The sequence below is a fragment of the Chionomys nivalis genome, chromosome 20, assembly GCF_950005125.1.
Source record: "Chionomys nivalis chromosome 20, mChiNiv1.1, whole genome shotgun sequence".
NCBI lineage: Eukaryota > Metazoa > Chordata > Mammalia > Rodentia > Cricetidae > Chionomys > Chionomys nivalis.
In genome coordinates, this window is record NC_080105.1 from 56,315,466 (window position 1) to 56,330,121 (window position 14,656).

The following is a 14,656-nucleotide window of genomic DNA, read 5'->3' on the forward strand; positions in this document are numbered from 1 at the left end:
TAAAAATCCCATGGATTTGTCTACTGAACAATCTTACAGAAACATTTTCTCCTCTGAGACTCCCTCTTTCCAGACGTATCTACGTTTGTGTCAAGTTGACAGACCAACCAGCATAACTACTGAATATTTGACTGAGCTGAAAGAAGAGCATGCAGTTGTTGCAATTTGGGGCCAGAAGCCAGCCATAGGCTTCAGGGCAGAAGGCATGGCAACCTTGAGAAATGTGTCCTCTACTTCTGTGCCTACAGGATGCTCTGTGGCTCCACGGGACCCACCATGGCTCTGTTGGCTGAGTACCAAATGCCCACTTGACTCACGGCCCCAGTCAGCCATTGTTATGGCTGGTGAGACCTGTAAAAGGAGAAGCCAGCCACAGTCAGCACTGTCAGGGCCTGATTAGCTTGCTTGTGCCCAGGCACAGTGTGGTTTTGCCCTAGAGAAAAGATGAGACAACAGGCAGTCTAGGGAATGAGGGGCAGTGGCCGGTTGGCCTCGGGGAACACTGATTTCCAGCACTGTGGGCTCTCAAGGCTCTTGGGAAGATTTCTAACTCCTCAAAAAATAGACTTGTTTTCAAAGACAACAGTGATGGACATAAGAGAAAATGTGGGTTTGAACCCTTCTCTGAGGTAAATACCCTTTGCAGACATCCCAAACATCTGGCAGGGCAGCCAGAGTCTCCCAGAGAGGTGGTAGTGTGGAGGCATTGCTGCTGCCTGTTGCCATAACATTGCACCCAGAGCTAAACTGCTGCTCAGAATTTTTAGGTTTCTTTTTTAAAGGCTCATGGCTGCAGTGATGTGACCTAACAAGGCCCCTCGATTCCCTCACTGTGCCCTTACCTAAAGACTGGGAAGGCTGAGCCGACAGCGTGCATATTCAGGGTATGTCTGCTCCTACTGTGCTTGGTGGCCCCATGACCATCACTCTAAGCCTCAGGCACGATCTCCTAGAACTCTGGGCAGTTCTAACCTGCTCTGTCCCTGACATGTCTGGAGACAACTGCAAGGGAGCGCTGAGTCACTGGTGTCCAGGGGTTCTTGGAGCCATCCATTCTCTTCCTTCTCCCCTTCCAGTGATGTCATCTGCTTCCCATAAGAAATCAAGGTTCAGAGAAGGGACACACCTCCAGGGGGTCGGTCACAGAGCTACTAAGAGCAAAGCCGGCAGCACCCTGCTCCTGGGTGGCAGGCAGAACATACTCTGTGCCCAGTACCGCTATCGAATGTCTTTATCAGCCCAACATCAGCAAATGCTCGGGGAGTTGCTGCCCATGGTGACTTCTACATACATGACTTATGAAAGGTCCTCACAGGACATCTTTGGGGACACAGGCCTTGGTCAGAGATGGTGTGACCACTGCACTAGGGTGTCTCATGGTTTTGCTGTGACCGCCACCGCTCACCATCAGACACTAAGGGAGGACTATTGCCTGCAGTCTCGCTGATGCTGCATGGGAGTCTAAATGCGGCGCTCTGGAGGGGGACAGCCAAGAAAACCACGCCAGAGTGTAGAAGAAAGGAAGCCCAAGAGCAGGCTGGAGGGGCAGAGAGTCCCCATCACCCTGCGGTTGGCAGGGGATAGGAGCTGTGCCCACTGGCTCTGGCACTCTTGAAATCCCCTGGCACTGACTCTCTTCTGCAGGAAGGGACACACAGGAGCTGCCAAGGCTGGAGGAGATTTAACACAGCCCTGCATTCTAGGGTGGAACAGAGAAGGGTGGTGAGAGCAGAGGCTTCAGGCTAGGGCCATGGTCACTGTTCTGGAAGACAGTCACCACGAGACTGCCAGGGAACTGCTGGCTCCCTGCCTCGCTGCCACTGCCCCTTCCTCTCCTTCTCTTTCTCCCCCAACTCTGTGTGTGTGTGTGCGTGTGTGTGTGTGTGTGTTCCCTGTGTTCTGTTCTCTCTCTCTCTCTCTCTCTCTCTCTCTCTCTCTCTCTCTCTCTTTCTCTCTCTCTCTCTGTGTGTGTGTGTGTGTGTGTGTGTGTGTATGTGTAACTTTCCATTCGTCTATCTGTCATTCCTCATCTTCCCGTCTTACTCTCTGGTCTGCTCCTGGCATTCTCCTATAGTATAGGAAGGCAAATGCTTATGTGACGGCCACAGTGGTCAGTCATCCTTCTCAGTGGCTTCAGGTGACTGTGTTTGGCCCCAGTCTGAGCTCCTGCTTCAATGTTGACAGCATGAAGGAGAATCCCTCAGACACTTGCCTGCCAGTCTGCTCTGTACTGCAGACCTCAATTGGATGCAGACACTCAACAGTTAACCTTGTCCTAGCTTTCAGAAAATGGGAGTGGGAGGATGTTCATCTTGTGCCCACCAAACACCTGCTTAGAGGCCCAACTCCCAGGCTGGGGGCCCCCATGGTCCAGCGCAGCTGGGGGTGGATGGATGAGGGGTAGAAAATGGCGCTGCTGGGACTTCCACGACAGCTGGTGACTCTGATAAAAATTAATCATACAGCAGGTTTGAGGCTCCGCTCTGGCAGGGAGTTTACAGGTGGTGGCTTAGAGTCCCCCTGTGCCCAAGACGGTGAGAGTGAGCGCAGACCTGGCAGGCTGGCTGGCCTGTCCACCTAACTGGAATTGCTAATTAATTACAGAGCCCTCCTCCAAGCAGATTCTGTGCCCAGATCTCTTCTTGGAAGCCCAACCAAAGGCCAGCCCACAGGCAGGGGTGACAGACGCAGAGACAGCAGCAGAGGGGCAGGCCACCCCACTGGCTCAGGAAAGACACATCCCCTTCAGATTCCCTTCAGGTCCTGGGACATGGGCACGATTAAATATCTGTGATACCCAGCAAATGTAATGAGCAGAGGAAATTGACGGCCGCTCCAACTAAATTACAGTTTAAAAGACAAGGAAGGTCCCAGGGGGACGCCAACAAAAGCGACTCAGCTGACCAGGCCCAGGTAAAATTGAATTGGAAATGGTCCCCGGCTCATTAGCATAACAAAAGTCCCAGTGTCTAAAGAAAAAAAAAAGCCATTCTGTTTAAATGAAGGGGGGAGGGGCGGCTTCCTACAAACACAGTTGTCTGTGGCATGTCCATCCCATCACCCCACAGAGGGGTCTTGGTGGTGCTGAGCCAGCTGCATGGTGCCCAGTGACACAGGCAACCCACATGGTTCCTCCTAATATTTGGTCCTGGACTACCCAGCTATTTAAAACCCATTACGGACATTCATAATTTATAGAGATGTAATTTTCATTTTGCAGAAGATCAAAGGCAAGAGGGTCTTAGCATTTTACTCAGCCCAAGGCGGGCATCCAGTTCTCAGCCACAGACAAGAATGGAGACTCATGTAACAGCTACTACAGATGTATAGAACATCCCAGAAACAAGAACACCAACAGGACAAGACCTCAGAGGAAGCAGCACTGAGATGTTGAGGTAGGAGGATGGCCACAAAACAAAAGAGAAAAACGAGTAAGAATAAAACCCTTTTAAGGAGTCAGGTGGTGGCAGTGAGGAGTGAGGCAGAGGCAGGTGGAACCCCTGTGAGTTCAAGGTCAGCCTGGTCTACAAGAGTTAGTTCTAGGTCAGGCTCCAAAGCTACGGAGAAACCCTGTCTCAAAACAAACAAAAACCTTGCAAGGCAAGAGAAGTGGGCAGGCCCCTTCTTCCTTCTCCTCCTGACTGTGATATAGCTGTCACCACCCTTGCAGGAGAAAAATGTCCTAGAGAAACATTTGCACCCCTCTCTTTAGTTACCAGATGCTGAAACAATCGATCAATCAATCAATCAATCAATCAAATTTCCTCAGGAATCCCACACTGGGGCAGGGAAAGACTAAAGCCTGGTGCCAGCAAGCAGGGGAGCATATCTGAGTTTCCAGATGGTCTCAGGTTACCTTGCAGAACAGACTAGGATGGACTCCCAGGCCATGATGACGGGCAGGACCACACCCTAACCGACTGCTTAGCTGGGCATCCATCTTGTTTCGATTTAAACACAAGCCTCACATCAGGAGCCCAGAGATGGACTTGGGTGTTTTGGAGATTCCGAGAAGGGTTAAGATTGCTTTTATATCGATTTATATTAGAAATTAAGTTTTAAGTAAATCTGCTCGTTTCTGGTGTCTGTTTGCCAGTCGAATTTTTATTTATTTTACTAAACTTCTTTCCCACAGCAGCTCAAGGTTTCACTTTCCCCTTTTCTGATAAAAAAAAATCACAAAGCACTCTGCTTTAACGTGAGTCTAATTTAATATTTTCCTATCTAAAATATATGTGAGAGGGAGAGAGAGAGAGAGAGAGAGAGAGAGAGAGCCTCCTCTCTCAGTAGAGGCTAGACAGGAAGCTAAGGTCAGGGCTGAGTCCGCCAAGCAGCCAGCCAATCCTACTCCACGGCAGAATAAACTGATGTTTCTGGATCCGGGTGGGCAGATGCAGTCCTCTCTGGAACAGCACTGCATTCTAGAACTTCCCACACGGATGATCGTGCCCAGTAACACGCTGTGCAGAACGGGGGCCTTCAAAGCATTTGAAATGTGTCTAAGGGAAGCCTGAACTTCCACTCAGCTCCCTCTGAGTCCTGGAACCTGGACAAGAGCAGCCAGGCAGAGCACCACAGCTCCATGGAGCCAGGCAGCCACCTCTTCACCATTGTCCACAGCTGCTCTTGTTTCACAGGGTAGCAGGTGCCTCCCCACACATGTTCCTTGTATCAGTGTATGGGGGGTCCATGGAGAGGAGCAATGAGGCCCGAGATCACCCCGGGAAGAAACTTGAGGAGTATAGAGCAGGCAGCAATGAAGGGAAAAAGAGACAGGGAGGGCAGGAAGAGAAAGGAAAGAGAGGGGGACGGTGCCAGCCATATGTACCCCAGCGGTATCTCTCTGACCCACACCACATCTGTGAAACCCTGGTGTGCCCTGGCCTCTTCCCTAAATGCCCTGCCTTAGTTCCCGCAGCAGGTCAGCCAGGAAGGCTAGCCAGCAACTGGTCCTCATGCAAATGGTTTCCCATGATGCACTGCTATACCTGGAAACTGTATGGCACAGCTAGGCAAGCCATGCTGGACTGTTTGAGGAACTGTCCCTGATGGTATGTCCTATCTAACACAACCCTGGGCTTGGAACCTCAAGTTGTAGCTGTGGACTTAGCTTTCCCAAAGCCATGGAGGAGCAGGACCTGACTTCATCTTTGCCCAGGAATGATCGAGTTACAGCTGATCATGAGTATCTGCTAGCCGTCCATGGGAGCTGCACCCAAAGATAGATAGCATGATATTCTCTCCCCCTTCAGATGAGGTCCCATGTAGTCCACACTATCCCCAAACTCATACATAACCAAGGATGACCTTGAACTCCTGATCTTGCCTCTACCTCCCTAGTGCTAGAGTGTGCCACCATACCTGGCTTATGCGGAACTGGAGATGCAGCCAGTGGCTTCAAGCAAGCTCGGCAAATCCTGTCGCAAACAGCTACATGCCCAGCCCTCCAAGCCCTCAGCCCTGGTCGCTTAAGTAGTAAATTCCCCTGGCATATTAAAAAAATCGGATTCAGTTCACAAGCGCCATGGCTTCTAGGCACAGCAACCCTGCACAAAGCTGACTGCATCACAACCCTCTGCTGGGCAGGCGGCTGAGGCACTGCCCCCCACTAGCTCCTGAAGGGAAGAATGCAGCCACCACCACTGTGCTAGTCACTGGTTGCTGCGGTGGCAGACCGTGGCCTATCGCCACTGTAATTAATCCCGTATTCCTTAGCCCAAGCCACAATGCCTGCCTCGGCTGAAGCTGGAGTACGGCGTGCCTATCTATATCTGTAAATGAATGATATCATTATTTTTGGGAAATGAAAGTTTAAGCTCTGTAAAACATACAATCCCGTGGAGATCTCAGCCGAGGAACTTGTACGCGCAGGTGTTGGGCGTGATAAGGTGCGCTGCCATTTATCTGTGTACTCGCAGACAAATATTAACATAGGCATGAATTAAGCATTTAATCCCTTTTATTATAAATTGAATATCTTTATTTTAACAAACATCAACAATGCGTGTTATTGTGTGCCCTTCTATTCATCGCTGTTCCCCACAGCGCGCCGTCACTCGATACGCCGCAGTACACGTGTTCCTGGAACGGCGGCATCTGCAGGGGATTCCACAGCGTACTCCATCCGCTCCCAGACAAAGGCGTCCTCCCACGGAGCCCCACACGTGGGTGTCCTGAAAGGCAGGCACACAGTGCGTGCGGGGGCATGGGCAGAGCCAAAGGCTCCCGTCTCTGAGACCTTGAGGCGCTTAAGTTCAGGGACTGAGGGGAGGACCACAAGGAGCTTGGCGCTGCTGGGCACCCAGAAGGGGCATCTCTATTATCCTCTTCATTACTGCAGCAAAGTTCCTCACACAAGAAACCAAAATGAGGAAGGGCTAATTCTGGCTCACTGCTGGGAGTACGGGCCATCCCAGTTGAAAACCATGGGCAGGAGTCTGAGGTGGCTGGTAACATTGTAACCATAGTCAGGAAGCAGAATAAAGATGAATACCTATGGGCGTTGGCTTTCTCCTTTCCTTTAGTCTGGGACGCCAGTTCAGGGACTTAGGGTAGATCTCCCATCTCAATGACCTAATGTAGAAACGCCTCACACACACAACCAGAGGTTTGCTTCCCTGATGAGTCTAGATTCTGTCACACGGCAATCAAATTAGCCGCCAGAAACCCACTGGGACAGTTGACACTTTCTGACCTGCTCACGTCCTGTCGGCCAAGAGGTAGAACCCCCCTGGGTGTGTGCCTTAACACACTGCATTAGTGTGCAAGAGCTTCTAGAACATCTGCCGCACATGGCAGACAGTGCCCTCAAGGTTGGTATTGGAGAAACCCGAGGGTGGAGGGGATGAGCGGTGACGACGGCCACGGGAGGAGGACAATGTCATGTCTCCCATGGAGACAGGCGTGTCATGAAGAAGGGGATGGACTCTGCTGAGGGATGTAGAACGGGCAGTGTGACACCAGACGGCTTGCAAACACACCAGCACGGGAGAATGGTGGATATGGTAAATAGGTCAGCTCCGTAACAGGGACTCTGGACCCACATCAGAAAGAGCAAGGACAATAATACAGTGAGACTGTACATGGCCCAGGGGTTGATTGTGACCTTCCAGGGAATGAACCCAATACCTCACATGGTCATGGTCCCTCGTAAATCACAGCACTTGTGCTGGGGCAGGCTCAAACACACACAATCCTATACACACGTACATACATACACACACAAACACACATACATATATACACAAACATACACACATATACACACAAACACATGTACACACATATACACACACATATATACACACATAAACACATACATTCACAAACACACATACACGCAAACACACATACACACATACATTCACATACACACACATATATACACACAAACACACATATACAAATACATGCAAACATATACACACATACATACATAGATACACACATATATACGAACATAAACACATATACACACACAAGCATACACAAACACACATATATATACACAAACACACATACACACAAATGCACACACACATATATATACATACACACACAAACTTACACACACACGCACACACACATGGCAGGCAGTCACAGAAAGCAAAGCTAGAGGAGGCTTGTGATATGCTCTAATGCCTGGCAGCAGGAAGGTGGCGAGATTTGTGTCCAGAGCCTGTGTGGGGTCCAACTGACTCTACTGCCTCTGCTGAAGGAAAGGTTACAGGGTAGAGGCTGCCAACCCTTCCTTAACCCATTCCTCCTGGTCTAGAACATACCTTACTTTGCCATGGCTTTCCCCCAAAGTTCAAAGTATCTGTACACCACACACAGCAGGGGAAGATAACAAAATAGATTTATTGTCACACACGTTTGTAGTATCGGGATTGATAACTTGAAAGAAAAGGACAGGCAGAAAACAAAATGCAAGAAACACCATGAGAAAACACTGCCCGCCTCTGGTCCAGACTTGCTGGGGGCTGCCGGGAGAGGGCAGCATCCCTCTGCAGTCTCCAGCGAGCTCTACCTGCCTGAGACAGAAAGGTGTTTCTCCAAAGGCACTACCTGGAGGTCTGTTTGGGTCTATAAAGAGGCAAGTGCTGAAAACACACATAGATAATGAAAAGAAACTGCAGCTGAGAGAGAGAGGAAGCTTCCTGGCGGACGGCAGCCGCTCTGAAAGCTGCGGGTCTGTTGACACAATTCGGTGTAATCTTCGTTATCCGCGAAAGCCTTCCGATTGTCTTATTCCTCAGATGACACCAGTTTAAGGCTTCCTCCTTCGCTTTACACATGGTCCTACATTGTTAGCTCCAAAGTGTGTGTGTGCTGCATGTTACAGGCCATACTTGGCACTCTGCAATCTGCTGAGGGACCAGCACTGCTACCCCCAAATAAGCCATACACCACTGGGGGCTTCGGGAGCAGAGAGCACCTCTCCCCATGGAGAGGGATTTAAGAGAGTGACATAGGCTGCTGTCACCTATCAACCTTCACTGTCAACCTAAGGGCAATGCCTGTCCTCAGATTGAGCTGATGGAGGGAGAACATTTGAACAGTACAATCAGCACACTTTACTCTTTGCAGAAAGTGCCTAAGGTTGGAGGCTGGGGAGATAGCTGTAAGTAACGCATGCAAACATGAGGATCTGAGTTCAATCCCCATACCCATATGAAAACTTGGTGCAGTGGTATACCTATAAACACCAGAGTGGAGGAGGCAGAGGCAGAGGCAGGAGGATTCCTGGGACTTGCTGACTGGCCAATCTAGACGAATCCTGGCTCAGTGAGCAACCATGTCTCCAAAGAGGAAGGCGAAGAGAAACTGGTACCTACTGTTGACCTCTGACTTCTATACACACAAACATATACACATACATTCCTTCTACCTCCTAAGCTCCTCCCCCAAAATACTGACTAGGGTTCCCAGGACTGCAGGGGACAACAGAGTGTCTGCTATACGGAACCAGCATGTCTTTGCGTCATCAAAGACTCTACATATAAAACCTGCCACTCGGGAGCCCTTACATTTGAAGGCTTTGCCTGTACTGGGACCATCAAGGAGGACCCTGAACACACAACCCCTACCTGGGTCACATGCACACATGTATCCTACCCTCTCTCCTGTGTCTCACAGGAAAAAGAATCCTGAGTCAAATATGTATCTGAAAATGACTCCATGCAGGGCAAAAGCTTAAATTTTCAGCTTGGTATTTCTCCTTTAATTATTAAGGACAAACATTTGATTGTGCCTTAATTATTAAAATCACTACAGGTTTCCTCTTAGAATCAGAGTGAGATCTGTCTACAAACTGTTGGCAATGAGAGTCTACTTGCGTTCTTTAACTTTCCAGCCACGTGGGCACAAGAGTAGTTTAATTTTTTATGTTGGCTGCCCCTGTTGCAGGTCATGCAATTCCTTCCTCTTGCATTCTCTAAAATGCAGGCATCAAAGTCGCCATTCCAATGGCCGGATGTGTCTTCCTGAAAATTTCCCTTTTGCCCACTTATGGATCCAGAGCAAAAGGAATACCGGAGAGTTCTGGAGCAGCTGGTCCATGAGTTGGTGCCTCCTAGTGTCCCTGGGAATAGCCTGTGTCAATGACTCCCTGGAGCACGTCACAGCTGTTCTCTGAGGACAACTCGCCCCTCACTCAAATCTTAGGCTTCCTAGAACCCGGTCTATCTACCCTGATGCCAGTGTCTCCTCCAGAGTGCTCTAGTCCCTGGCTTCTCGAGAAGGTTCCAGAAGAAGAGTAGTATGTATGCCAGGCAGAGTCCTGTTCCTCTTGACAGAACTGACTGCATGGTTCAAATTTCACACTGGGAGACACACTACTCAACAAGGCAGTTGGTCGAACCTTCAGTAAAGGACTTCTGCCATCGCAGGAGGCAGACACCTGCTGGGCAGCAGTCTCTGTCCCCAGCAGAGGAACTAAAACCGCACTGCCACGGAGGAAGAGCAGGTGTTGCTCATGTTCCTGGCTCCCCCTCCTCAACCTCCCTATTGGGTCTAGGACCCTGAGGGAGTGTACCTTCTGAGCTGGGACAGTGAGAAAGTGGCAAGTCTGCAGCAGACCTTGGAGCATCTTTCTGAGACTGTGCTCAGGACAGACGACTAACAACCTTGTTTATTTGTTTATTTCGTTTGTTTGCTTGCTTGTTTGAGACAGGGTCTCATATAGACAAGACTGAACTCAAATTCACCATGTCATTAAGGCTGGCCTTGAATTTCTGGTCCTCCTCTCCCCTACCCCCCCCCCCGCCCCCGAGGACTGGATTGCAGGCCTGGGTCACCACATGTGGCTTGACTGACAACTTCAGAGAAGAACTGCACTAGGCTCCACCTCCTCTGGCTCCCCAAACACAGGACTCCAGCTCCAGTGCCACTGTGCACCGACAGAAGGCGTGAGAAGGTGCAACCTGAGGAGTCAGCAACCACGGAGGAGCACACATTCCAACCCAGCAGCCAAGAGCAACCTGGGACAAGTCACCTCCACTGGAAAGAGAAGGCTATGAAGCCGACCGGCACAAATGTTTGCAAAAACGTTATAGAGCAGGAAAGAGAAGTGAACAAGAGCATTCTGTAAAGTGGAGCTCACACGTAGCTTCATGCTACGGGTAAGACAAGTTGTAACGTGAGAATAGAGGCAGAGGGAGTGAGAGCCACTCTGGAATAATGCATCTACTCAAGGTTAACTGATCCTACTCAGAGCTAACTGATTCTACTTCAGCCTGCAACCAGAGTCATGGAAAGCTAAAAAGAGATTATCCAAAAGTCTATCTGTGGCTATAGCAGAAAATGATTGGTGGAGGAAAACACAGAAAAGCAGCCAATGGGAGGAAAGATTGGCGGACGGAGGGAAAGTGATTGCATACCGCAGAAAGCAAGCATAAACCCAAGGTTATTTAGGGGCAGGGAATGAGCCTACAACTTAATCTACTGCTCCACACATCAGTGAGGTGTTTTTAATCCACACAGCCCTATCAAGTAGGATCTACAGGATGGATAGGGTCATTCTCAAAATGCCATCCAACCTCTGGGTGGTCCACAGTAGAGAAGAGACTGAACACTGGGTAGACCCTAGTTTCACCCCCAGATCTCACCACGCTGAGGACAGAGGGGCCAGCAGAGGGACAGTCAGTCAGTCCTTAGCAGGAAGGCAGATGAGAGGAAGGGACTGCGGCTCCAAGCAGAGCCAGCCTCAAATGGACTTGAGTAATGAGGTGCTTCATCCATCACTGTAGTGCCCAGGCTGTAGTGCTGGCCAGCACAACAGTTGTCAAAGCTAAGTCTAAGGAAAATGAAATCCAGTTCCACGGCACACATACCACCTAGTAGCCTCCACGCTGGAAGGGGCAGACTGTCTGCCTCCCTGTAGGCAGCCCAACAGCAGGGCCACACAGACGGACACAGAACTCTTAGCTGCTTTGCAGGCTCCTCTCCCTACAAGTCTCAGGCATTCCCACTTCCATTCACATCTGGCTTCATCCTCAGTGGGGCACTTCAGCAGCTCAGACCCTGCTCCCCGATGCAGAGCTGGAAGGGAATAGCAAGGAAGGATGCTCTTGCTGACAACTTTCAGAACATTTGCTGGCCCTGTCCCGTTTGTATTATACTGGCCTGAATTTTGTCACCCAGCTGTTCTTGGAACAATTACTGTCAAGAAAAGGGAATTTTGGGGTCACAAAAAGTCTGGCCAGTAACTACTTGAATAATTGAATTAGATGGCCCAGTACCACTTTTTTATTTTTTTTTTTTTACACAGGCATAATGGCATATACTTGTAAACCCAGAACCTGGAAGACAGAGACAGGCAGGTCCCTGGGGCTCAGTTTAGCTGAATCAGCAAGTTCCAGGAAAGAACAGATGAGGTAGACCTCTGGTTTATACACATGCAGCATGCATGCATGTGTATACAGAGAGAGAGACAGAGACAGAGAGACAGAGACAGAGAGTGGGGTCATTACTATTAACTTAGTACTAAAAGATCAATCACTCAATTCTTCATGGAGAACAACCTCCATAAAGGTATTTAAGTTTCAGGGGTATCTGCAGAATTTACCGCCATGCCTTGTCTGGGAAAGTCACGAAAGATGCTCTCCAGGAAAGAGAAAAGTGCAAACCACAGAAGGAAGTGGCACGTGCTTTTTGTTATCTAAAGTTAATGTTGGCAAAAGAGATTTTCTAGCTCTTGGTGCCTAAGTGAAACTTTAATTCCGTAGCTTTCTGCTGCAGCCCTGCCAGATTCGGAATCGTGGAGGACTCTGCTCTCCTCCTGGTAGGCGGTTTCTCCTGGGTCACCTGCCATTCCCTCCAGTCACCTCACTTCTTGAGGACTTGTTCCTCAGGAACTTTTAGACATGCCGGCGGTGGGATATCCTGCACAGTTAGGACTTAACGTTTTCAAGCTGAAGTAACAAGAGCAGGCATTACTTTTCTGTTCCTAAAACCTTTGAAGATGTCTATTTAGAAGAATCCAAAGCAGGAGCAACCGACTCCTGTGTGCCCCTGTTTACGAAAGCATTTAGTCACTGCGGTCCCAGTCTGGCAACCCAAGTACCTATTAGCAGACAAATGGAAAAACAGATGAGGTCTGTCCACACAGTGGAATAAGATCTAGCCATCAAGAAGAAGGTCACCTGCCATGGGGTTGTAGATGGAGCCAGTCAATAAAAAAAGATAAGCAGGTCATGATTTCATCTATCTGAGACAGCCAGAGTTGTCAGGTTCACAGAGACACAAGACAGCAATGGATGGGGCAGGGGAACAAGAGATTAGTAGGTGGGAATTCCAGTTTGGGAAGATGAGACGTTCTGGAGATAGTGGTGGTGATGGTCACACCAGGACAAGATTGCACACAACACCACCAGAAGGTATGGTTAATGTGGTTAAACCTGGGGCTGGAGTCATGGCTCGGGGTAGTCTTGCTTCCTGTGTATAAGGCCTTCTACCACAGAAAATAAAATTTTAAAATGCCAGTCTCTCTTCAGGTATGGTTTTCCACAGTATAATCACAACACTAAAAACTATCAAAAACAAGACCTTTCTTCCCTGGCTATGTTTTCAAATACGGTCTTAAAAAGCCACTGTGCCTGGGCCCCAGGTGGCCTGCAGAGAGAAGGCAAGTGGGTTGAACTGCTTATCTGCATAAACAGCAAAACTTAGTCAGTAATGAGATCTTACACACACTGTAGAGTGTTAGCCTGTGGCCACCTTAGCTCTGGGCCTCTGGCAGGCAGTTCAACTGTGTGTTGCCATCTGACTGGTCACATACCCAGGAAGTTTGCTGACATGCACAAAAGCCACTGAGATATGTTGTCAATGGGCTTCCTCATCCTCACGCAAATCCATAGCTTATGAAACTGTAGGAATAAGAAAAGATTCCTAATCCCAGCACTTGGGAGGCAGAGGCAGGCGGATCTCTGTGAGTTCGAGACCATCCTGTCTACAAGAGCTAGTTCCAGGACAGGCTCCAAAAAACCACAGAGAAACCCTATCTCAAAAAACCAAAAAAAAAAAAGATTCCATTCAAAGGGCTATGGAGCTAGCTCAGTGGGCAAAGTGTTGTTCATGCAAATAGGAGAGCCTGAATTCAGCTCTCCAACACCATGTCAAAGTCAGATACGAGGCCATGTTGGTGTGACCCCAACCAGTGTGGGGGTATACCTCTGTCTAGCACCAGGAAGCAGTGGGAGGATTGATAGAAGTTCAAAGCCATTGTTTGAGACCAGCCTGGTGTATTTGAGATCTTGTCTCAAAAAAAAGTGAACTAAGAGACTCACTGCTATTAGGTCACATCTCTATTGAGGTTTTAGGGTGTGGACCAGAGAACAGGACAAGAACCATTGCTGTCAGCCATGCCACAGAATCAGGACCAATCCAGCAAGGCCTGGAAATCAGCCGTGTTCAGACCAACCTGCCCCAAGGCAGAGAACCAGTATGGCCCAGCCTGTCTGGGGAGTATTACTCCAAGCATGCACCTGCGCAGAGTCCAGCAACATGAACACAGAGGTGACAGCCCTGTGCATTCCACAGCATCCCCACATGTGCAGAATTAATTAAAAATCAGTCTTGATGAACCATCCCGGGAAGATTATCTCCCTCCATAATTGAATTGCGAGCCCCAGAGCTCGCAAGCTCAACTGTCTTCAATTAATGAGCCCTGTCTGGTGAACCCCCAGGCCTTTCAGAAGATGGAAATCTGAGGTCTCCTCCCGAGTACGGGGCCTCCCAGGCTCCCAGGCCTGCTAGCTGCCTGGCTTCTAGAGTATGATGTGTCCTAGGCAGGGCCGCGGTTTCCACGTTCTTATCGCTCTGGGACCCTCGGATCAGACTGAGGTACACTTACAGTTTGTCCATAGATGGATGAGGACACTATAGTGCACAATATAGAAGTGCCAGTCACTCACATCCTAGACCTGGCCCTGATTCCTGTCCAGAGCCAACACTGGTTATCTATCTCACAGTGAGCCACAGGGTGAATTGTGTGCATGTGTGTGTGTGCCTGTGTACACGCATTTCTGTAATCCTGTAACAACCTCAGATGCTTTCTTCAGCTGCTTCTCCATGCATGTATGTGTGCATATGGAGGCCAGAGGTTGACATGTGTGTCTGTCACAATCACCTTTCCATCGTGTTCTTTGAGACAAGG

The 14,656-nt window shown here is 49.3% G+C and overlaps 1 protein-coding gene across 1 annotated transcript in view; it reads right to left on the reverse strand.

Annotated features, from left to right (window-relative positions):
- Positions 1-6,052: 6,052 nt before the first annotated feature.
- Tex29 (testis expressed 29) overlaps positions 6,053-14,656 on the reverse strand; it is a 131,818-nt gene continuing 123,214 nt past the window's right edge. The window contains exon 5 of the mRNA XM_057752357.1: positions 6,053-6,261. Within this exon, the coding sequence (XP_057608340.1) occupies positions 6,053-6,261 (209 nt within the window). The remainder of the gene's footprint in view (positions 6,262-14,656) is intronic.